General features: G+C 34.6%; 1 protein-coding gene across 10 annotated transcripts in view; it reads left to right on the forward strand.

The window, feature by feature from the left end:
• Positions 1 to 26,654, forward strand: part of LRRC7 (leucine rich repeat containing 7) — a 493,923-nt gene that overhangs the window by 268,266 nt on the left and 199,003 nt on the right. The window contains exon 8 of one of the 10 annotated variants that reach the window (XM_070405364.1): positions 5,590 to 6,817. The exons of the other annotated variants lie outside the window; for them this stretch is intronic. Coding sequence (XP_070261465.1) covers positions 5,590 to 5,596 — 7 coding nt within the window. The 3' untranslated portion in view covers positions 5,597 to 6,817. Of the gene's footprint in view, positions 1 to 5,589; positions 6,818 to 26,654 lie in introns of those variants that run through there. 10 annotated transcript variants of the gene reach the window in all.

Genomic DNA, 26,654 nt, shown 5'->3' on the forward strand with positions numbered 1-26,654 from the left:
TTTTTGAATTACTGTACTATAAATGGATACAGAATAAGGCTTGCGAGATATGGGAGGGGTGGGACAGGTACTAGGTGGAAGTATTGAGTTTAGTTTCAGACCAATTAAATCTTCATGAAAGCATATGGTAGTGAGGTACAACTGATACACAGATCCAAAGACCAGGAAAAAAGTCTGGAATTAGAAGTTTGGGAATCACACCATACAGTTAAGCCCAGTGCAGTCAATAAGGGCTCTTGAATTTCTAGAAGAATGATTAGATTAATTGAGATAATTCAACATGGCAAAATATGTTTTAAGTCATTGAAATTGTGTTTTTAATAATGAAAATGTTCAAAGAATAACACCACTTCAAACAAACACAGAATGTAAAATTTCTTGTACAGTAACATCTTAATTGTGTAAAAATCAGTCTTAAAAGGCTAAAAAGAAAGCATGAAAGAATTACAATGGTCATATCAGGGTTAAAATTTCATGGTGTGTCCCCCCCTCTTCTATGTACCTATATTTTGCAACTTTTATTTGTACATTACTTAAAAATCAATTTAGAGTAAAGGTGGCATCCTAGAAAGATAATTATTAAGCTGGGTCTAAAGGAGAGGATAGAAATCAGCCAGGTGAAGAGAACAGTAATAGCAAAGTTACAAAGATGAGGAATATGCTGTATCCAGGGAACCATACTCAGTTGGAGGTTGTGGAAGCATATCATGATGGCAGACAGTGTCCAGAGAAGAAGCTAGATAAGAAGGTGTGCTAACCCTGTGCCCACTTGTTATGTTGAGGTTCTATCCCATGTACTGTGAGAATCTGTTAAAGAAATACACACAAGGTGAGGTAATGTATTCATTGGCTAGGGCCACCATAACAAAGTATCACAGACTTGTGGTTTAGACAACAGAAATTTATTTACTCACAATTCTGGAAGCCAGAAGTCCAAGATCAAAGTTTCAGCAGAGCTGGTTTCTTCTGAGGTCTCTCTCCTTGACTTGGTCTTCCCTCTGGGAATCTGTGCCCTAATCACCTCTTCTCATAGAAACGCCAGCTATATTGGATTAAGGTTCCCTCTACCTACCTCATTTTTACTTGATTATCCCTTTAAAAACTATATATACAAATACAGTCAAATTCTGAGGTATTGGTGGTGAAGACTTCAACACATAATTTTGAGGATGGGAAGGAGACATAATTCAGCCCCTAACAGAATGATGTGGTTAAATTTCCTTTGGTAACCATGTAGAATATGGATTTAAGTGAGAAGAGATGGATTGATAGTCTATTGTAAAAGATCACCATGTTCTGTAGAATTCTGGCTGTAAATGAATGAATTTAAAATGAATGTAAAAACCCAGACACAATAAATTAAATTTTGGGAGATCCTATTCTATACCTATAATACAGTTAGAGATAGGACTCTGAAGCTCAAAGATAGGTAATTAGCCTGGAAGTCTAGATATGGACATTGTCAATACATGTTACTTGAAACTATAGGGGCAAATTCTTATATATTGAGTGATGAGAACAATGAACCAGGAATGAAAAACCAACATTTACAGAACAGGCAGAATAAGCCCATGAAAGAAATATTAAACTATGAGGTAAAGCAGAAAAGTGCCTTATCATAAGATCTAAGCAAGTAGAGAGCTTTGATAAAGAGAATAAGTAATAGTCAAAGACAGCAAAGAGATCCCAAAGATAAATGTTAGTTGAATTTTGAATGAGAATTTTGGACATGGATACTTAACAACAATTTTTTGAACTTCTGTGTGTGCGGCTATGGGTAAACCACTGTAAAACATGCATTATATTTCATTTCAATCGACTAAGAAAAGTGTCATTATCTCTGTTTTACAAACTTAAAGAATGATAGCTCAGGAAAGTCAAATTACTAGCTTAAGGTCAGCAGATAAGCAACAGATGTTCTAGATTTCTTTACCACTAGTAAAGAAATCTGGAATAATTGACCACTAGTAATGCTAACTCCCTAAGATCAAGACACTTTGATTGAATTGGGGCTAGAGACCCAAAGAGCAGTGGGTTAACGAATGTTTGGTGAGGAAGTAGGATAGACTGCCTTTTGTAAAAGAAAAGAAAAAGGACAGAGAGCAACTCATCTTACACTTCTTTATTTTTTATTTTTTTGACGTTGCCTGGAACACAATAGCTGCTCAATAAATTATAGTTCAATAAACAAGAAATGAACGTTAACTTGAGCTAGGCATAAGGTATATATGTTTGGGTTTGGAAGAGGAGGTAGCAGAGGTGTAGATTGTACACAGCCCAAGAAGAAGGAACCAGTAAGAGAATAACACTAAAGAAGAAAGAGGGGAAAACTGAAGAAGCTAGATCCTTCCTAGAAAAGGTTGATAAGGTCTGGGATCAAGTGCACAAGTAAGAATTTGACCTAAGTGAAGAAACACTTTCTTTAAGGTTGAACAAAAAGAGTGAGGTATAGAAATAAAGTGTCAGGACACATGACAAGTGCTTCATCTTCCAACAATCCTCTCCATATTAAGCTCCCTGATCAAAAAATATCTCACTATTCCCAATAAGTTTTGTGCTTTAAAATTGTAATGTACTTATACCAGGTACATGCAATTTTCTATGCCTAGCATTCTCTCTCTTACTGTATGGAAATCTTAGAATTTTTTTGAATTCTCCAAACAGAATCTGTCATTTCCTCTTTTTTACATCTCTTAACCCACTCCTTCCACAGTGACATTGAGGCCATAGATAAATCACTTTCACTTATTTATTAAGCTCTTTTGAAATACCATAGCATATCAATAGAACACTTTGAATGCTATAAGGTCTATTCCAGAGATTTAGCTTGGACATAATTGCATTTCTTTTATTCAAACATCTATATACAAAATAATGTATATGATTCAAATTTACTAGTCAGCTAAAGACTATTCTGTCAGATGACTGCATCTATAATAATAAAAGCTTAATATGCTAATTAGACCAGACGTCCTTCTGGACAAAGCCAGGGCTGCAAGGGAAGTCCGGGTCCCGGGTGCCTGTCGGCTGCCAGAGGGAAGCCCAGATCCCGGGTGCTGGATGGAAGCCCGGGTCCCAGGTGCCAGAGAGAAGCCACTGACGGCAGCCAGGGTAAGGAAGGCCTACTCCTGCATGAATTTCATGCATTGGCCCTCTAGTTTTATAATAAAAGCACATTCTTAATTCATTGAGTTTTAATAATCTCATACTGAAAATGACATGCCGATTGAAAACATTTATAAGTGTATTTAAAGAGTAAAATATTGTCAGTATGAAGATTTATCTATCGATCACCTTAGTATTGAAAGAAAATGATTTGTACTCAGGCCCTATCTTCAAAGCCAAATTGTATGCTGCAACACTTTCAGCTTTCAGGTGGTGTTGAATTGTGCCTGGTTCAATAATGGAATGAGAATTCTGACTGCTCTATTGCTCATCTGTTAGAAAAATCCATTCTTGAATAATCTGTAAACCCTGTGAGAAGGTCAAATGATGAGGCACAGAGATCTGAGACAAAACCCTAAGATTTCATTGTTTTGACTTTGCCAGCTATCCAGCTGCATATTTAAAATTCTCCAGGAAAAATACACAGAGTGCACAATTGTATTCAACTTGAGCCTGAATTTGACCTACATAGCATTATCTATATCTAATTTTAAAAATATGGTAAGACATATAGAATATAACATTTTTTATAATATTTGCACATACCATTATTTTTCTTGTATCATTAAAATAGTAATGTAAATGTAATAAACATGAATTATGAGAGTTGTGATAATGATGTGAAATAGCTATATTGATTTGTAAATAAATACCTCATTTAAATGACTATTTAAAAATACAACCCAAAATAAATTAAAAACTAAAATTCTAGCAAAAGCTATGAATTTGTATATGTATTGCCTGTCAGTTAACCATGCAGATAGGTAATGTTTGTTCAAATAGTCTATGTGCAATCCTAATCTGCCTATTGGAAGCATTGACTTGTTTAACTTTTAGAGCATTTACCAAGTGTTTCTAATGTAATTAACAATCAAATGGTTTTGGGGACTCTACTTTTTGCCTTCTACTGTGAAAATATTTTAAGATTAGTGTTCACCAGTTTCAGTTGTATGCAAAAATATTGTAATGTCAAATCTTTTCATTTTTTAATTTAAAATATTAAAGTCTCTTTAGATGGGGGAAAGAGAAATTTCTATTTCAACTAAGGTATTGAACCATCATTTAATATTATGTATAACCGTAATTGCATTTTATCTGAGATGCCATAATTTTCTGTTTCGTTATTTAAACATATTTAATTTTAAATCATTATATGTTAGCAAAAATATAGCATTTAATTAATTTGAATAAAACATAGCACACTGAAAATTGTAATTAAATATGTATATGTCATTAATTGAAATGTGATTGGTGGCTTTTCTGGAACAAATGGAGAGCAAAATTAAAGTAGGATAAAAACATGATGAATTGTTTCAGTATAAACAGGATAGTTTCTGCTGAAAAATTATGTTGAATAAGAATTTGTCATCATAATTTGTGATTATTTATCACTTTACATTATATCAAGTCTAATGAATTCAGGTGCACAAGCTGTGTAAATGACTGCCAATGCTTTAAATAAAAATGACGGTTACTTAACTCAAATAACCATGGCATATAAATTTGAGCTACTGTTGTGTTTTCAGATATCGTAAATATTTTGTAAATTATTTTGTTCTAATATATGCATTTAGCGTTTTGCATACAAGTCAATGATTTTTTTAAATGTTTCAAAATACAAATACACATATTTTAATTACAACATGAAGATGCTGGGCAAAATTTGCTGTTTTAAATAGTTTATTAAGAAATAAATGGAAAGATTAATTATTTTTTACAACCCAATCATTCTTCCAGTGAAAATATTTTTCATATAATAAAACATACTCTTCTATAGATGTCCACTTACATATGTGTCTTTCACTGCTTTCTTTCAGTGTTGTTTTCACACATAAGGGCTTTTTTCAAACATTATGCAGATTAAGCTTAATTATTCTAATATGATGGGAGCTGATCATTGAGAAGAAAAATTTTACTTAACAGAGGACATCCATAAACCGAATTTATTTTCAGAAAGAAAAAGAAACCCTGAAACTCAGAGTAAAATATCAATGGGTTCATTTACATTCTGCCTTAAACAGCATGCATTGATAATGCTCGTTATTGGAGAGTTCATTTAAATGAGTAGGAACAATCTTGGAAATGAAATTTATAGAAAGTTTTTTTAATGGAAATGGTTTATCACTCAGTAATCTTTATATGAGTATTTTGCCCCCTCCTTTCAGGAAGTATGCATGTTTTTAATCATCTGATCCAATTCCACTCAGTTTAACTTTCTGTTTCTATTTTATCTAATATTTTTTCCTAATCCTGGAACTGTACCTCTTTACAGAAATCTTGTTTAACACCTATTTCTATGGAATTATGTTAAAACAATCAAATGTTCCACCTCCCTGTACTGTAGACCAAGTGGTATTATTTTAGTCACCTTCTGCATTAGGAGTTCCATCTTTTGGGCATTGAAATTGATTTTTCTCATCTTAGCATCTGAAGATCCAGAGTGTGCCCCTTGCCCAATCGCCTGAGACTATACAGTGACACCTACAACAGAGGATGTGGAGGCAGCAGCTTTCGGTCACCAGAAATGGCAACATCAGGAGCATCAGCACGAATAGACTATGTAGAGGTAGTTCTCCCAAACTATGTTATGAAACCAAACATTTTTGGTGTGCTACCTGCTATGGGGGCTGCCTTCTTCCTGCCTAGTGTTATGCAAAATGTTTGGTCTTTGTTAAACTTTAACAATGACATTTCTAACTAATATAGAGAAATGTGATTTTTCTTCCAAGTATGTTCAGTTGCCTTAACTTTCAATGAATATGAATTTTTATCAGCCTCAGAAAAACATTAATACTCAAATTTTTGTCAAATTTATTTCCTTATTATATAAAGCTGCTGTCACATGTACTTTTTGTATAAATATTTTTAAAATATATCAGAATAACCCATCATTTTAAAGGTCATCCTAATGCAGTAAATAAGAGAATTTCTCTGATCAGTTACATTCTCCAGAGACTAAATATGGTAGCCCCAGTTTTCTGTTACACTCCCTGATGATGTTCATTGTGAACTTTTTTCCAAGTGAAAGATTATTCCCACGTGGCCCCAAGTCAAAATATGAAAGGCTAATGATTGACTGGTCTTATGTATCCTTTCATTTTATGCAATTTAATGTGAAAGAGTTATTTTGTAGCTATAAAACACATTTGTTAATTAACCACATTGGCTTTATCTGTACAGTTCAATGACTTACAGCATTTCAATTTGCATGTAAAATAAGTCTGTAATGATGGCTTTGCAAAATAAATAATAATTTACATAATGGGTGACTTTAAACACTTTACATGTATGACTTAGAAGTAGGATATATTTCATCTTGAAATTTTCAAGTGTTTGAAATCCAACATACAGAGGTCTTCATGTTAATGTAACAGCAAATTCACAAATTTATCGTTCACCCCATCTTAACTTTTTTTTTTAACAAAGCAAGATACAAAGAATTTATATTAGTTCTATTGGAACTATTGCTTGATTAAATATAATTTGAAGGTTCTTTTCATAAACCAGATATGAGCAGGATATATTAAACCTAACAGCTTTTTCTCTTTTTTTGAGGGGGGGAGGGTATTCTATTTCATTTTGTTATTTAGGCAATTGCAAACTGTTATTACTCGGTTTTTGTGTGTTGTTTTTGTTTTTTCCAAAATCTGCACTATGGATTTGAAATGTACTTTCTGAATATTTCTATTCAGTTTTAATGCATTTTAATTATGTGAAATATATAATAGATATTATATATACTTGTATATATAATATCCATTATATATTATATAAATATAGTGTAATGAAATTATGTACTAAAATGTTAGCCCTTTGTGAAAAGCACATATACATTTGCAAGTGGATATTGTTGTTTTTTAGCTCAAATTATGTAAATGTTGATTTTTTCATAAGTACTTGTAAAAATTCATACATCTACTTATTGAGTTTGTACAACATTATTTTTAGCTGTGTGTGCCATACACTAATTGACTTCTGTCATTTTCATATGTTGCATATATCTCTAGAAACTGTATACCAAAAGGTGTATTGATAATTCTAAAAATCCAAAAGTAAATTTCTGACTCATCTTTAAAATAAATTGTGCTATTTTAATGTAGTTTTATGTGTTCTCACCATGTCCTTCAAATACCATTTTAGAGATTATTGAAAACATTCTATAGGAAAGTAGTGTTAAAGATTAAAGATATACTTCTGTTTTGCTTTTAACATATTCCAATAAGAAACTGGATTTTTCATTGTTAAAGTTTGAGAGCTGCAAGTAGCTGCAAGTAGAGTCTGAAGTAATATGTAATTCTGTTGTATAACTATTTTGTTTGCATAACCTTACTGCAGTAAGCTATATTGCTTTTCTGGTCTTATGATAAAGTATTGCAATTGAAAGCTTGTATATGTAGGATAAAGGGAACTTTTCTCAATAACAAAAGATTAACAGGTAACTTGAATAACTGTTGTCAAAGCTGGAGTGGTTTAAATTGCATTAGCAGAAGTGATTACAAGAGTAAGAAATTAAATACCAATGAATACAATAACTCGATTTGTTGTTGCCCACTGTTACTGCTATATGCTACCCTTAGTGTTCCAAGTGTAAATGAATGTAAATTCATTCATAATGTTTATGTCACTCTAACGCTAATCTTTTTTTAAGAGGAGTCACACATACCAGTGTAACAAAATGTGAAATGTGTTTATGAGTTATATATTTTTAACCACTAGATATATATTTTAAAATGAGATAAAATAGTAAAAAAAAATGTACTTATATGCATTTGTAGTTATTGAAATTATAATAATGTCCTATAGTGTACTTTTAGAAATATAAGTATATATATATATATATATATATATATATATATATACTGAGATATGCATATTAAGTGAGAATTTATTTAAATATAATTAATGATAAACAAAGTTAAAAAACATTATAAGCAGGCAGTACAATATACGCTTACCCATTCCCTAGGATACCAAGGACAACAGAGCCTTTCCTTCCTTCATAAATGTCACTCCCAGGAACCTGGGCCACCAGGCAAACAACATACTGAATTGCCCTTCAACAACTTTTTGACATGTCATGAAAGAGAAGTCATTTTTTAATGGCTCACAGGAGTGCCTCAGAAAATAGGGTGCATCTTTCCTATGTTTCTCAGAAGTTACAAGTTCTTGCAGGTTTATTAAGAATTCTATATACTCTCACATCCCTATTTTTTGGTTATGTTAAATTTTACTGACTAGGGTTTCAGTTGTTTTTTTTATCAACTTAACCTTCCTGTAGCAAAACTGGCAGACCTACATCTTGTCACACACAAAAATATAATTATTCTCTCTATTTTTAGTCAAAAACAAAATTTAAAGAAGTCATGTTAGCTGTTCTAAGTTTCATTTTATATTGCTTGCTTCTGCCATAGCAATCAATATAAATTGGATAAAAACTGATAGTTTATTTTGTATTGGCATAAAAAGCAAACAATATTAGTAAAACAAAATTATGGCATCCAGGTGTCATTACAATAAAAATAACAGTTTCAGAACATCAGGGGGTTAGAACAGCCTAAGGGTGTGGAAACTTCAAATCTCATTGAAGTCAGAGTCTTCTACCAAACCAATAATCGCTCCCATCTTCTCCCAACGTACAACTTGCTTTGATGTCAGCTGCATAGTACATACAGATATAACATTTGAAATCCAAACTCCTAGTTACCTTTTCTGCTTGGCAAATTTTGAAGGGAATAGATATCTTTAATTCATTCCAGTCCAATAAACATTTGTTAAGGGCTTACTGTTTGTCAGGCATTGTGATTAACATCGGAGACACCGAGTGGAACAGAGCCCCTGCTGTTAGGCAGATGACAGCCTGGTAAGGAAGACAGACACGCAAAGCATTACATGCAACACAGCATGTTACAGGAGATTATGGAAATGTGGTAAATAAACAGAAGTAGCACAGAAAGTACTTAATTCTATTGGCCAAGTCCGAAAAAAAATTTGCTAAGGAAATGAAGCCCGGGGAGTCTTTTGAACAATAAATTGGAATTGAACAAGTGGGCAGAAGGAGGAGGGTTGCTTAAAGTGGAAACCTGTCACAGGGATTCAATGTGCAAAATAGTAGCATGTGGGAGGAGTCATCATGAGGTAGATGGATAAGGAGTCATCATGAGGAGAAGGGGCTTGTGTGCCACAGTTGGACTTCATTTTGTGAGCAGTTGTAAGGTTTCAATGAAAGAATTGTAAGCAGAGAAATGGTAAGTTAGATTTGTGAGCAATGGCATAAGATTTATTAGTAAGAATTCACAGGTACCCTCCCCTCTACAGAGGCAAAGAACAAAAGCCACTCAGTAGATTTCCATTTGTTTGCCTTTGTTTTTTAAATTTATCTTTATTGTTGAAAGTATTGAAGTGTATATTGCATAACATAAAATTCACTAAGTGCATAATTTAATAATTTTTGGCAAATTTATGGAGTTCTACAATCATCACCGCAAAGCAGTTTCGAACATTTCCATCAGCCCCACCAAAAATCCCTCTTGCTCATTCACAATTAATCCTCATTCCCACTCCAGCCCCAGGCAACCACTAATCTGCTGTCCATACTGTAAATGTGCCTTTCCTGAACATTTTGTGTAAATGGAATCATACATCTTGGGATCTTTTCTCTGGCTTCTTTCACTTAACATAGTGTTTTTGAGGTTTCTGTCCAATTGTTATGAGACGAATGGGACAGAAGTATTTTACTCCCAAGGAAACCATGAATACTCAGAAAACAAGACATGTCAGAAGGATGTTATGTGAACTTGGCCAAGGTGTGGAAGATACACGGGATTGAGAAACCAAGATCATGAGGACAGGATGGCATGGAGAGTTCAATTAGGGTAGAAGAATCAGAGTGTACAGTAACGTGAAAGTAGAAGATAACATGTCAAGTTATTTTAATTAAGTTTTCTGAAAACTAAATCTTGAACTTCTATTTCCTCTCTATCTTAAAGGTTTGTAATGGGTATTTGTAAACTACCCATTCATTGCACTTCCTGTTTGTGGTTACTACTCTAGACATTACATATGCTTTGTTAGGTTCTTGGGTTAAAATCATTTCTCAAAAAAATGCATTAGAGAAAGCCAACAAATCTTGTCAAACTGACATCTGCAGTTAACACATTGGATACGGGAAACGTATTTATACGTTTTACTTTGACTGGTAAACACAATTTTCCAGTGAGTTTTCCAGTATTTGTCTGTTTAAAATTTAAGAAAAATAATTCAGTATACATTTTATAGTAAATCACAAAAAGTTTCATTGAAAAAAAATATGTAAAACTAAAGTTATTGTAATTTTACTGAATGTTGCCATTTGCGCAAAAAATTAAGCAAAAACGGCCCGCATACAATGTGTTAATACAGTTCCTCATGTTGTGGTGACCCCCAACCATAAAATTATTTTCGTTGCTACTTCATAACTGTAATTTTGCTACTGTTATGAATCGTAATGTAAATATCTGATATGCAGGATGTATTTTCATTGTTACAAATTGAACATAATTAAAGCATAGTGATTAATCACAAAGACAATATGTAATTATATATGTGTTTTCCGATGGTCTTAGGCGACCCCTGTGAAAGGGTCGTTCGACCCCCAGGTTGAGAACCGCTGTGTTAGAGGAATTAGGAGCATCAGCCAGCTATAAAACTGAGACTCTGGTCTTAAAAAAGAGAAGATATTAACTGTACTAATGTACTCAGATCCTACGAATTGGCTATTCCTCTGTGACATGTCCAGAGACATTGGATAAGAATTTGCATACACTGGGTTTTGCATACTAAGAAGTGCTATGATCCAAGTTAGTAGATCTCCTTACACATTGAAAATAATTAGAGGAAAGAAATTGCCATTTTGAGGCTATGTTCCTTTACAACAGGAGAGGATGCATAAGAGTGAATACTGAGGACTGGGAGACCAGTTGCTGCAATTTGGCCAAGAGAACATGAGTGCCATGACAACAGAATGAAGAAGATTAAATAGGATAGGGAGACATGTTTGGAAGTGAAATTCAAAGGCCTTTCATCAGAGTGTAGTTTATTCTTGGCACATATAAGGAACATGGGAAAAGGTCCACAAAATCAAACTGCTTCCAATTTATGCCTTAAATCGAGGACTCAATCTGGGGCTTTATGATTTGATTTGAAAGGGATTTCTCAGATAAGAGACACAGTCATGTTCAAATGCAACGAATAACGAATTGCAAGCCAAACATAAAGCATCTTGTGTTAATACCTATTTTTTATTGACTATGGCTCTGCTTCTATTTATTAATTTGATTAAAGTGAAGTCCAAATGTCAATGCTTCTGTGAAAACTCTGCTGGTTGTACATCCCCATTCATTCTATGCATGTCAGACTTTGAGTGTAATATTGCTGAAAAGTTATCATGTTGTATTATTATTAGTTGTTTGAGGGTCTATTTCTTTGAGATCTTTGAAGACAACACTATGTCTTCATCATTCTATCTCCCTTCAGTGGCCAATAAAATGCTTTGTCCAAAGTTACATTTGTTTACTGAATAGAGAAGATATGGCAATCAGGAAATACAGTTTTCTGCCAAATATTTAAATACCGTTATATGTAATAAAAGCAACACAAATGTCAGAAATTGTTAAACTGTCACAAGAATTATTCTGACCAGAACTCTCTGTGAAACAAATGCATTTATTTGCTACTTAGTCTCAATTAATCAGGCTACTAGAACATTGTTGAGTTTGAAACTGTTAGGATCATTCAGCTAGTATGTGTATAAGTATCACTTCCGTTTGAATTACTAAAGTGTAATTTTAGTCCATTATTCTAAAATTTGGCAAATATATTTTAAATCAGGAATGATTCTGGCCTTTCTCACCAAACTTTACCTACTTGACAGGTTGTCCTAAAAACCCATCATGTCATCTTCCAGCGTGTAATGTCTATGTATGCCTATTCTTATGTTCTCTGCATCCCAACTAGATTTCAATAATCTATTTTATACTTACCTTCTGTATTTTTCCAAATTATCAGTTTTTTGTTTGGGGCGGGGGGGGGGGGGGGTTGAGGACAGGTATGATGTTTTATTCATCCTCCAGAGTACCTAGCATAGTGGCTTGCAAGTGGTATGTATAATTAATAAAGAAAACAAGAATGATAGAAAGGAAGAAAAGTACTCCTCCAAAAAAGATACTTAGAGAAAATCAGATTATTCCTGGTTGGAAGGAAAAGAGGGTGAATTTGAGAACACTCGACTGAGGCTATAAAGAGGAAGTTGTACTTCAGTTATGAAGAGAGCAGTAGCACACTAGGCAGAGGAAAGTCCAGGGCATGTCTGTGGAATAAGGAGTGTCCTGATTTTGCTGATAATTGGAATAAGTTGAACTGAGTAGTGAAAGTAAAGTGGAAAGGTAGATTGAAGAGTTTGGAAATAGCTAACTGGTAGCTATTAGATTATTTTATTATGTGAGTAACAAGGAAGAGTTGATATTTAAGGTAGAAGTTAAAAACTCAAATGAGATAAAATGTTAAGAGCAACAACCCATAAATAAAGCAAATATATGTTTAAACACAGTGCAAAACACATTTTTAAATCTCTGTTGAGCAGCTAGTACTTATATAGATTTAAAGATACATGAAGTCATATACAGTACAATTCAATCATTGTTTTCCCCTTTAATAAAACAATAATCTAAGCATAACTGATCTAGTCTATAAGTCATCTCATGTTTCTTGACAATGAAGGGAAACTAATACTTATTTAGTGGATATGCATCTCTTTACCCACAACATTATTTCATTAGATGTTGTAACAATTGTATAAGATATGTGTTTTTGTCATGTTTTTCCAATGAGGAAATTGAGTCTCAAAGAAATTAAACAATTTTACGGAAGGTCACTCTGGTAGAAAATGGCAAGACCTGGAATCAAATCCGCTTCATTCCCTAGTGCTCCCATAATGTACTCACTTTACTATTTTGCCTAGAGATTATATTTGCCTGCTTACATTATATTTTTAGCAACTTCAAAACATTTATGCTAATGTTGCTCATTTGATTAGCTCACCTGCAAGGCACTGGGTTAGGAATCAAATTCTATTAAACTTCTTATAGATTATAGATATTTGTCCCATATGACAAGAATAGGTTATTCTTTTGAGGTGCTTTTCATTTAAAAATATTTCAGGTTCTATATAGGGTTCTGGAATTACAGATTAAGCATTCAGCCCTCATTATGATAAAACTAGAGGCCAGGTGCAAAAATATTTGTGCACTGGCAGGGGAGGGTGGGTGGGGGGTGTCCCTCAGCCCCATTTGTGCCCTCTCACAGTCTGGGACCACTCGGGAGATAACCACCTGCTGGCTTAGGCCGTTCCCCAGGTGGCAGATGGCAGGCCCAATCCCTCGGTGCCTGCCCCGCCTCACTGGGTCGCGCACAAGGCAGGGCCGATCTGGGGGTTGGGGCGCCGCCCCAGGTCGGGTCGCACACGGGACACCCGGACAGCAGCAGGGCAGGCCGGCCCATCATTGCTGCCCCACCCAGCTGCCCCAGGTCAAGTCGCACACGGACACCCGCCGCCCCTGGTCACAGATAGCAGGCCTGGATGGCAGTAGGGCAGGCAGGATGGCGCTGTCCCACCCTGCCTGCAGTATGCAAATTAGCCGCCATCTTTGTTGGTGGTTAATTTGCATATCACGCTGATTAGCCAGTGGGAGGCATAGCGAAGGTACGGTCAATTACCACGTTTGTCTATTATTAGATAGGATGAGATAATCAATGAATTTCAAAAGGTTATAACAGTGTCAGTTTATTTGTAATAATGTAAGACATTCATTGCTGCCTTTAACTTATGTTTCAGTGTCTTTATTTGCCCAATGTTTTAAAATCAAGATGGTTTCTTCTTTTGCTAACATGAATTAAAATTGTAAAGGCTCATCCAAGAGTACTCTCAACAATATTTTTTAATCTACACATTAACTTGGTAAAGAATGCATAAAAGATATTTCCCATTCATCAAATAAGAACATTAATGTTATTTGCTACCATATAAATAATATCTGTAGTGCCATAGGCAATGCACTAATTTTTGTGTCAGCTTGTACTATTTTTTCTATATTATGTTTCTTCTTTAGGACAAATGTTTAGAATTGTAATTTTTATTATTATAAGTTTTTGCTTTGCAGAAGGCTTTCACACAAACTGGTAAAACTTTGAAATATAAGTCATTTTATATAGTAATCACCATCAAATACAGTTAAATAGTTCAAGGTGTTTCTATACAGTAATTACTGAACAATGTCCTTTCAGTATTTCTTCACATAGGAAATATAGACACTATGTAGCTTCTAATATCAAAGCTGTTGTTATTCTAAGAAATTTCTAAATTTACATTTTTATACAAAATTTATCATACTTAAAAATCAAACATTTGTGTATGATGTACATAATTGATATAAAGAAAGTAGAGAAATTTTTAGGAAAAAGCAAAGAATACCATTTTCATTATTTTTCCCTTCATCAATAGGCTTATGTGGGTATCTATAATTATAAAAGAAGACTTAGAAATAAAGAGGATTAAAAAGGACAAATAAACATGGATACATTGAGATGAAGATCTATAAACAGTCATCCTAGTTTTGTCATTTAGTAATTCTAACAGAAGAGTAAAACCATATATTCTGTTAACATGAGGCTTAGGGGACAGAATAAGAAATAAATGTAGTTAACATTAATGGCAGAAAACTCAATAAGAGAATGAAAATTAGAATCAGGGAAAACTTGCCCAACATTTGTTGAAAACTTACAATGTGTTGAGCACTGCACTGTGTGGTGAAAATGTTAAAGATATATTTGATCCTTTCAGTGAGTTTTTGTGTGGAAGAGATATTCTAAGCCTAAAACTCATGTGCAAAAGCCGAGAGATGAATGAGAAACTGATGAATTCTATAAAGTACTAGGAGATTCATTTGTGCTGGATGCATTGGCTTGTGCATATCCAGAGATGAGGTTTGAAAAGTAGAACAGAGCCTATTCAAGGAAGGTTTTGTATGCCAGTATAATGGTTAAATCAATAAAGAAAAATAAGCCTAATTTAGTCAATTTTGCAAGAAATACTATCCATTTGATTTTAGCTAATACAGGCACCAGAATCTTAACTCTAAATTCTTTACATGTAGTAGCTCACATAGCCCTCACATTAACTCTCTGAAGTAGATAATATTATTGTCTCCATTTTAAAAATAAGGAAACTGAAACATAAAAGAATAACTTGCCCAATGTCACAAAACTGGGAGGCAAGGAGGAAGGATTTGAACCGTGGCAGCCTGACTTAGAAGCCTTATTCTTGATTACCATGGCACAGCTGGAAATGGCTTTATTGGAGTATAATTGACATCTAATAAACTGCTATAAAGTGTACAATTGGATAAACTTTGACATACACACCAGTGAAAACATCAACACAGTCAAGACAATGAACATATCCATCCCTCCCAATGGGCCTGCTCACCTGCTCCCCACCCACACAAATGCTGTCTGCTTTCTGTCACTATAGATTAGTTCAGATCTTCCAGAATGTTTTATAAATGTAATCATTTCGTATATTTACTTCCTTCGTCTGATTTCTTTTACTGACATAATTATTCTGAGATGTGTCCATATTGTAATGCTTATCAATTCTATTGCTCTATCTTTTCACCTCTCAATTGATATTTGAATTGTTTTCTTCCAGTTTGGGGCTACTAGAGATAGGCTGCTATGGATATTCATGTAAAGTCTCTGTATGAATGTTCAGAGAAAGAAGGCAGGCACAAGGAATATATATATGTTTTAATTTATGCAGAATAAGCATGAGGAAATCTAATCTGTGCTCTCAGAAACTGTAATAGAGGCTATCTTTTGGGAGGCAAGGAAGTGACAAGAAGGGTGCCTGAGGGGAGGCTGCTTTTGGACTCGGGAAATATTTTGTTTCCTCATCCTGATATTGATTACATGGGTAGCCAGTTCAGTACATAAAAATACAGTGAACATTATGTTTCTATGTATTATTTTATTGGTATCTTACATTTTGATTAAAAGTTAAAATAAAAGTGAGGCTAATGAATTGGTTTGGTTCAATCTAGATGATTTTCTACATGTTATCTGGCAGGTCTGTTTTTTACTTCATAGCCCTTATTACTATTTCAATTATATACTCCTATAGCATCCTCCTTGTAGTCCCATAGCATTGCTTTTATACATTTACTGTGATTGCTTATTTTACTATGTCTTTCTTGATACACTATAAGCTTTCTGGGGAAAAAATGTCTAATTTTTTCATCTTCATGTTCATTATCTGGCATGGTGCTTGGTACATAGTAGATAGTCGACAGATACTTGGATAATGATATGAAATCTTCCTTGGTGGTTGCTTATGACCTGTTCAAAGTTTAGCCTCTGAGTCTTCACTATTTGGTTTTTACTAAAGGTTTTGCTTCCTTATTGTCTGAAAATTATTGATTAGATTGTGATATTGAAAGTTTTTGTTCCAACCTCAATGCTTTGTTTTAACATATATTTTTCATAATAATTATAATTTCTACTAGAGGCCCAGTGCACGAATTTGTGAATGAGTGGGGACCAGCCGGCCTGCCCCAATTAGGGTTGATTGGCCTGGGTCGATCGGGCAGACCGGTCAGGGGGAGGGGCTGTGAGCAGTTAGCCAACCAGCCCCACCCCCTGATCAAAATCCTGGTTGAACTCCAGGTCAAACTCCCAGTCGTGGAGACAATGTGCATATTAGCCTTCTATTATATACGATTGTTGAGAATTTATCATGTGTTCTGACCACTTTACATATACTAACTTATTTAAGATGCACAACCCAACAATATAGCTATTTATATTGCTCCCATTTTATAAAAAGGCAAACTGAGGCATTGATAAATTAAATATCTTTCTCAAAATCACAAGGCTTGTGTCAGATTTGATCCCAGAGAGTCTAACTCCAGAGCTCATACTTTTATCCAGTATAGTCTTCTGTGTTTATATATACTAACTACATTATGTCGTTGCATTTCCTAACTTCCTTTAGAACTTTGACAAGATATTAGCTTTTCAGAGTGGCTTTCTCTAATCACTTTTTATGTTATAACAACCCACCAAATACTCTCAGTCATCTCACCCTGCTTTTTTTTCTCCATAACACTTACCCCCATATAATATATTGTATAATTATGTTTATTTCTTCCTCAGACATTTCTCTCCAGTAAAATGGTAGCTGCATGAAGGATAAGACTTGATCTGTTTTTGCTTTCTGCTATATTCTTATCTTAGAATGAGGCCTGATGCATAGTAGATGCTTAGTACATATTTATTAAATAAATGAATAAACACTTTATAGAATCAGCTTATGCTGTGGTGTTAGAGGGATGTCAAAGGTTTTTAAATTTTTCTTTAGCAGAGTCACTTTCTGCTTAGAATAGAGACCAAAAAGAATCTCCAGCCCTAACCGGTTTGGCTCAGTGGATAGAGCGTCGGCCTGCGGACTGAGGGGTCCCAGGTTCGATTCCGGTCAAGGGCATGTGCCTTGGTTGCGGGCACATCCCCAGTGGGGGGTATGCAGGAGGCAGCTGATCGATGTTTCTCTCTCATCAATGTTTCTAACTCTCTATCCCTCTCCCTTCCTCTCTGTAAAAAAAAAAAAAATCAGTAAAATATTAAAAAAAAAAAAAAAAGAATCTCCATCAGACAGAAACATGGACGGCATTATACATTCCATATAGCACACTTGAACATACTCTGGAGATCTTAACTCAAGAGCATTTCTGAACATTTTAGTTTCATGTGACTTTTTATTCAAGAAGCAACTTTGTTCTGGCAAAAGTGAACCAAAAGAGAATTTCATATGACATCAAACTAGTATGGCTTGCATTTTTTAAAGACTTCTGTGGCTGCTATGTGGAGCGTGGATTATAGTGGTCACAGTGGAAGACACGGTAACAAAGTTAATGAAATAATGGCAGTCATCCATGAAGGAAACAAAGCTTGGAACTAGAGCAATAAGAGTAACTGTAGAAATGAGAAGAAATAGAGTTCAGAGAGAGTAGACTACATAGGGCTTGGTGAATAATTAATTATGGCTTTCTGATTCAGGTAATAGCAGTTACATAGACAAGACATAAAGGAGGTCTGGGAAGATGACTAATTTTATTTTCAGCAACATAAATTGGATGTTTGTGTGATATATTCAAAGGAGCTATTCAGTAAACAGTAAAAAATTTGGACCTGGAACTTAAAAGAGCATCTGAGACTGGAGAACTATATTTCAGTCACCATGTGCATGAAGATGCATAGGGAGATTTTGCAGAATATAGTTCCAGTATCAACAGGTTCTTAGCTGAGCACACAATAACCAACATTATAATTTAAGCTATAAAATACTTTAATGAGAGTCCATTGAGTAAGTAAAAGAATTGCCAATAAGACAACAAGTATAACTGAAAACAGGCTAACGCAATTTTAAAAAAGCACAGTGTTCTGTAATACCATTGTTGCCACCACTGAACACTGAATGTCACAGTTTGAACTGGCATCCTCCCAGCGCTGGGTACTGACCACTGCTACTGTACCCTCAGCTGCAACCTCTGTTGCTTTTGCTTGAGGCATAATGAGTTCTCCATAGGCAGTAGCTTCTATGGAGAGTAGGGAGCATGTGCCTGACTTGTATACCCTGAATGCCCAATTCACTGGTGCCAGAATGTCTTGAAAACCGGGTGTCTGCTACTAAAACCAGGTGTCAAGCAAAACCACCAAATACACCTACTCACCATTGTTAGGTTTATTTATTGCAGCAAGGTAGACTACATACTGTGGAGAACCATGGAGAATCTCCACTAACAGGGAGTTAGAAGGGACTTGTGACAGGTGTTTTTTGGAGAAGATTTAAGAATGTGGTTGTATTTTCTGAATTGGGTATTTTCTGAAAGTGAGACATGGTTATTGGATATTTTAGTATTTTTAACTTATGAAATCAAGGGAATGGAAAAAACTACGGTTGCCATTAAGAAAGAAGTAGACCCTCCCAGTAGTAGAAGTACAAGTTCATTGTCTTTATCTCTATTCAGTTATGATTTTATAGTTATCTTGTTTTTGCTTTGTTCTATCATGATCATGAAGAGACCTCAACTAAGGTTGATGTTTTATGATAAGCAGAAAAATAGCCTAGGAAACAGCAGCCAGACTAGCCACCAGCTGTCAGGGCTGTTTGCTCCTTTCTTGGTAGGCAAGCTTTACCTCCTACCAGGACCTTTAAACCAGGAATTATCAAAAATGCCAGATGTGGGACAACCAATTAAAAAATTACCCAAGACTACAATTTGCAACTATTAGGTATTGTACTAGATAACTCAGGCTGCCATAACAAAATACCAAAGACTAGGTGGCTTAAACAACAGGAATTTATTCCTCATAGTTCTGGAGGCTGGGAGGTCCAAAATCATGGTGTTAGCCAATTCTATTCCATGACAAGGGCTCATTTACTGGCTTGTACATGCCACCTTGTCACTGTGTCCTCACATGGCGGAGAGAAAGAGAGGAAGCTCTGGTCTCTCTTCCTCTTCTTAAGAATATTAATCCCATTCTGGGGGCTCTATGCTCATGACCTTCTCTAAATTGAATTACCTCCCAATCCCTACCTCCAAATACCATCACATTGGGGGTTGGGGCTTTAACAAATGTTGAGGGCACACAAACATTCAGTTCATAACAGGCATCACTTTAATTTAGGAATCAGCAAACTTGTTCCTACAACAGGCCAAATGGTAACTATTTTAGGCTTTGCAAGCCATAGAGTCTCTACTGCAACTACTCTGCCCTTATAGCACACAAGCAGCCAAAGACAATATTTAAACAACTGAGCATGACTGTGTTTCAATAAAACTTTATTTATGGACATTAAAATCTGAATTTAATGTTGTTTGAATAGGTAATGAAATATTATTTTTTTTCAACTGTTTAAAATAGAAAAACCATTCCTAATTTTAGATTATATAAAAAGTTAACTCATTTGTGGAATATAATGAACAACATAAACTGAAGAACAAAAACAGATCCAGAGACAGAGAAGCGTTGATCAGACTGTCAAACCTCAGAAGGAAGGCAGGAGAGGGTGGGGTTCAGGCGGAGAGATCAACCAAAGGACTTATATGCATGTATATAAGCCTAACCAATGGACACAGACAACAGGGCGGGTGAGGGCATGAGCGAGGGGGGGTGGGCAATGGAGGGATAAGGACACAAATGTAATACCTTAATCAATAAAGAAAACACACATATTCACACAAAAAAAGTTAATGGACCAGATTTGTCCTGTTGGACATAGTTTGAAAACTCCTGTTATAACTGAAAAGCAAAGTTTTTAATTTAAATTTTATTTTTCAGTTGTAATTTACACTCAATATTATTTTGTATTAGTTTTAAGTGTACAGCACAGTGGTTAGACAATACTAGTATGCTCCCCCCGATATTTTATTGACTGTATCCCTATGCTATACTTTATATCCCTGTGACTGTTTTGTAACTATCGATTTGTTTAAGAAGCAATATTATTGATGAGTCTGCTGCCTATGAACTGATATGGAGAGAGAAGAGCCAATGGCATTGATTGGTTCAGAAGAGTATATCATGTGGAATTAGAAGAGAAGTCACCATAGTAGAGATCCCATTGCCTCTAGGTCTATATTAGAAAACTCAGACTCTACATCTAACTTAATAGTTCTTACATTAGGAAACAGTGACAGACTCTTCCTTTGAGTTTTAGGAACTACGTCATTGACTACTTCCTAGAGTTCTAGGCCAAGCTGCTTTATATAGATATATTTCATTTGAATATATTATGTATATTTATTACAAGTTTTTTATTCTTCAAAGCTTTTTCCTTCAAGTTTTTTATAGTATCATTGAGATCTAATGACATACATCATTATGAGTTTAAACTGTATAGCATAATGGTTTAACTTACATATATTATGAAATTATTATCTCAATAAGTTTAGTTAGCATCCATCAGATCATACAGATGCAATGAAAAGAAAAAAATTCCCTCATGATGATAACTCTTAGAATTTACTATCTTAACAACTTTCATATATGCCACACAGCAGTAGTAACTGTGGTCATCAAGTTGTACATTAAATTCCTTCCATAGATTTTTAAAGATTATTTTCTACTGATCAGCTTCACATGACAGACTTCATATTTTTTTGCATACAATCTAATAGCTTTGGTGGTTAATCTATAAAAATTGACAGTTTTTTTGATAACAACGTTCTTTCAATAGGTGAAATCATTACAAATATTCTCCCTAATAATTCCAAATTTCTTCTCATAAAAATGAAATTATTCTCCTGGGTGCAAAAGATAAACGGATTAAGAAAAGAACTGATAGACACAGACAACAGTATGGTGATTACCAGAGGGAACGGGGGATGGGAGGAGATAAAAAGGGTAAAGAAGGGATAAATGGTGGTGGGAGGAGACTTGACTTGGGATGGGGTGGTGAACATACAATACAATATTCAGATGATCTTTTCTAGAATTGTAAACCTGAAACCTATATAATTTTAGTAATCAATGTCACCCTAATAAATTCAGTAAAAAAGAAAAATTGAATTATTCTCAGTTGTCTTTTTTTACCTCTGAGGAGTTCTCTAGGATATGTTTTGAAAAGGGAAATTTAACCTCATGACCTTCAAAGCTAAATCTACCAGAGAATGACTCTCAGTAGAGAACCATACTTATGACTAGATTATAATATGTATAGGGTTTTTTCAGGCAATAAAGCCAAGAAGGTAAACAGGTGTCAAATTATAAGGTTCTTTAAATGCAATGTTGAAGAGCTTAGAACTTTTCCTAAAATAATTTGATATCTGAGCCCAGAAATGACATAATAAAATTATTTGGGGTATTACTCTGTGACAGTGGTAAGTATAGCTTGGAAGGAGGTGGAAGGAGAGGCAGACAAACTAGTGAAGAGGCTGTTACAAAGGCCTGGTTACCATAGTCCAAGAAGTAGGAGGGGCTAAACTAGAAAGTAAGTAGACTAAGAAGTGAAAGGGGCTAAGGGACTCTTCATCTCTTAACCCCTAATTCTAATATTACCTGATATGAAGCCATCTCTGAAATTTGAGTCTGACAGCAAGAATGAAAAAAGAATATACATTCAAGATATATAATCGAGGTAGAATAAGCAGGTGCTTGTAATTGACTAATATGGAGAGTGATCAAACAAAGATTTAGAATGGCTTTCAAGTTTCTATTTTATGTTACAAGGAGAATAGTGGTAACATTCATCAAAGAAGTAAGAGACAAGTTCTTTGTATCGTTTCTTTATTGAGACACTCAACACATCCTTTCCTTCTAGGGAAAGCGAGCTCTATCTTCTTACTTTGGTACTGATGGTTCTCCATCCCAAAGAATGAGTCCCTGCTTACAGTGTGAAGGTCCAGTGCTTTAGACTGGGGGAACAGGGCCTATAATAGTCTGATGGACAGATAATTCTCTGAACCAGTCTTCTCCATCAGTGAATTGCTCTTGAAAAAGAACTTTCTGTCTCTTCTTTGAGTATTAATGTTAAGCAACCAAAGAACTCAGATCCATTTCATTTTGCCAAAATTTTTTTGAGAAAATACTCTGCTTTTTCCAGAACATGTCAAATACCTAGGTGAATGCTCGTGCATTTTCTTTTCTTGGAATTCTTTTTCTGCCTTCTTTATCTAGTGAACTCTTTATCTCTTAAACCTTAATTCTAGTGTCACCTGATATGAAGCCATCTCTTGGTCAGGCCCTGAATTGCAAGTTCTCCTAGCAGTCTACCATCTTCTGGGTAGCATGAATCTCAATCATAATAAATAAATACTAGTACATTAATTTCATAATCATTTAATTACTAAATTTTCCAATAGAATGTAAGCTCCTTCAGAGCAGGGTCTATATTTTGTCAATCCTTTAATTCCTACCACACACATAATAAAAACCTCATAGTATCCATTATTACTGGTAATTATAAGATTTATGACTGCTCTACTAGGTTGTGAGGTACCTGAAGGCAACAACCACATCTTAGTCCCAGCCCTTCGCCCAGCAACTAATATGTGCTTAATATATATTAGTTACATTAATGAAAGAATTATTTGGTTAATGAATTTAAAAGGTTTGATTTACAGAGAATTTGTAAAATGAAGTATCAGTGTGGTACAAAATTAAAGAACTTAGATCATTAACTTGCTATTTTGTCCACAATGATAACAATAATCTGATTAGATTTTTCTTTCTCTTTGTGCAATTAGCTGTTTTGTCACATTAACAGAAAGTTAATCTTTCCTCAATAAAAGTCAGGTTCAGAAATGTAATTTTTCATGAGAATATGTTGAGAAGCAATGATTGAATATATGAGTATTTTAAAGCAAGATTTACTTTACATGAATATAATTATCATGAGAAATAATGCAATTAGACTTCAGTGTCTTTTATAGTTCTTTGAAATGAGTTTCATTATGAGGCACATTTCACAATGGTCTCATTTAGAGGAGATTTCTTACCCATTGTTATTTCTATTGTACAGTCTATTACTTCTGATAGCTATCTTATTATATTTGATATCACAACTTCTAAGTGCTGATTGTTATAATCATATTTTAGCATGATAATCTTTATGCCAAATTATATCCATGGAAAAAAATATTTTTAGTTAAAGCCAACCAGAAAACTATCCTAAGTAAAATTTGTTCTTAAAATTGCTATTTTAATTGAACATATGGAGCCGCAAGTACACATCATTCCAATTTTTAAATAAAACCTAATTGTATTTCTATGTATTGATAGACACTATCAAAAATATGCCAGTAATGTTGGGTTTAGCATTTCAAATTGTAAGGGAAGAATCTGTGGCAATAACTTCATATAAAAGACAAACTACCTAGTTGAGTCTGAAGCAGATATTATTGTAAGGAGTAATTAAACTTAGAGAAAGGATTTCTGGAGCAATTTTCTTTGAATATGTAATAAATATAAAAGAGAAGAGAAATACGGATTTAAAAAACATTAACATATTTACCAAATTCTTGAAACTCTAAGTAATAAAAGTAAAATAATCCTGAAACACCAGTCAGGAAAAATATATGCATTATTTGCAATAGCTAAGATCTGGAAACAGCCCAAGTGCCCATTAGTAGATGAGTGAATAAAAAAAGCTGTGGTACACTTACACAATGAAACACTATGCAGCTGTAAAAAGAAGAAACTTTGAGACAGGATGGATGGACCTGGAGAATATTATGCTAAGCAAAATAAGCCAGTCAGAGAAAGACAAATATCACATGATCTCACTCATATGTGGAATCTAAGGAACAAAATAAATTGACCAACAAGATAGAACTATAGACATGGAAGCATGAAACAAACTGACAGATCTTATAGGGAAGGTAGGAAGAAGAGCAGAAAGAGATTAACAAAATAACTTATAAGCATATATGTGTAGCTCATGCACACAAACAATTGACAGGTGAAGACCTGGGGTAGAGTGGGAGATGGGTGGAGGGGGACAGAGGAAATAACGGGGGACATCTGTAATATTCTCAACAATAAAATAATTTTTAAAGTAAAAGAAACAATATATATAGGATCACAGTCATGCTTTCTGAAAAGCAGAAATTATATATATATCAGAAATCACACCGAAATCCACACAACCAATGATTGGAAAACTAAAATATTGAGAAGTTAAATGCAGAAAGTAAAAAAACATAAACCACCCTTAAACTTAAATGATTTATAGAAATGGTTTTTAAATTATGATTAACATATGAAACTGTGCATATACTTTTCTGTATATTTTATATTTTTAAAATGTACCTCTGCAGTCAATTTAAATAGTAAGATATTTATTTCTTTGTTAGCTTAGTATTGTCAAAATATTTTAATCAAGATCAGAATTGTTAAAATTATTTGTTTTTTATTTATTTTATATTTTTTGCTTAAAATCTACTAAAACTCACATTATTATACCAGGATTTTTTTAACTTTATTTTTACTGGTGACATTATTATAAACATCGCTATTCCCACCCCACTTTGCCCACATCAACCCAGCCGCCACACTCCCTTCATTCTGGCCATCACCTCACCATTGTCTGTGTCTATGAGTTATGCATATATGTTCTTTGGCTCATCCCTTCACATTCTTTCCTTTTAAAATGTGAGACATAAAAGACCTCTATTTTTGCTTTAGCTCTGCCACCAACAAACCATGTGACATGCTTTAGAGGTCCCTAATAGTGCAGTAGTGGGAGTGTACTTGGAAGTATGCTTTTGCTACAAGAAACAGAATTCTCAGTAAGTCACTTTTTATTATTTTATTTTTTTTAATTTTTAAAACATATTTTATTTATTTTTTACAGAGAGGAAGGGAGAGGGATAAAGAGTTAGAAACATCAATGAGAAACATGGACCAGCTGCCTCCTGCATACCCCCTACTGGGGATGTGCCCACAACCAAGGTACATGCCCTTGACAGGAATCGAACCTGGGACCTTTTAATCCGTAGCCGATGCTCTATCCACTGAGCCAAACCAGTTAGGGCAGTAAGTGACTTTTTAAATAGTAGGTGCATCATTGCCTATAACAGTCTAAAAGTTAATGGCTTCAGAGTTTGTTTCAGGAGCTTAATGATTTTATCAAAAGCCTGGGCTTTTTCTATTTTTCTCTACTGCTATCCACAGCATGAGGCTTTCAGCCTTGGACTTGTTACCTCATGGTTGCATAGTGTCCACTGCAACTCCAGACATCACATTCTCATCCAACTCTGAACAAAAAGGGGGGACAGGGGAAAAGTTCTCACATCTCCCTCCCTCTTTTAAATCAAGTTTTTTCCTAGCATCTCCCCCAGTAGATTTCTATTCCTGTTCTAGTCGCCAGAACTGAGTCATACGTTCATGTCCCAGCTGCAGAAAAAGGTTTACCTACTGACAATCTGGCATTTCCAGTTTCGGATGCAGGGCAGGTACTGCTGTCAAGGAAGAAAGGGAAGGAAAATGACAGTTTCCTGGGAAGCCAGCCAGGGCTACCTTGCAGATTATTTTCAAAGGCCTTTATCCTCTAAAGTTCAAATTCTCTGATGTGTTAGTCACCAGGTTGTGTAAGTAATATACATCAGTTAGAGGTTTAACAATCTAAGGCCAAATCTACATAGAAGCACATGAATCAATATTCAGAAAGCTCAATGTGACAAGTAATAGGTTTTTATAGGATGTACAGGAAGAAACAATGTGCCTGAAACACGTGTGTGTGCACCTGCGTGTTAAAGGAATCTCTGAAAAGAAACTTCTTGTTGCAGTTCCCTGCTCAGCTATCTGTAGAAGTTTGGAAATAGCTTAACTCTGCTTAAGCACTTTTTCAGTACCATTCTAAAATGTCTTCGTGAGTAAATAATGTAGGTTGCAATATACTC

The sequence above is a fragment of the Myotis yumanensis genome, unplaced genomic scaffold, assembly GCF_028538775.1.
Source record: "Myotis yumanensis isolate MYYU_CA2020_CCGP unplaced genomic scaffold, mMyoYum1.0.hap1 SCAF_2, whole genome shotgun sequence".
Classification (NCBI taxonomy): Eukaryota; Metazoa; Chordata; class Mammalia; order Chiroptera; family Vespertilionidae; genus Myotis; species Myotis yumanensis.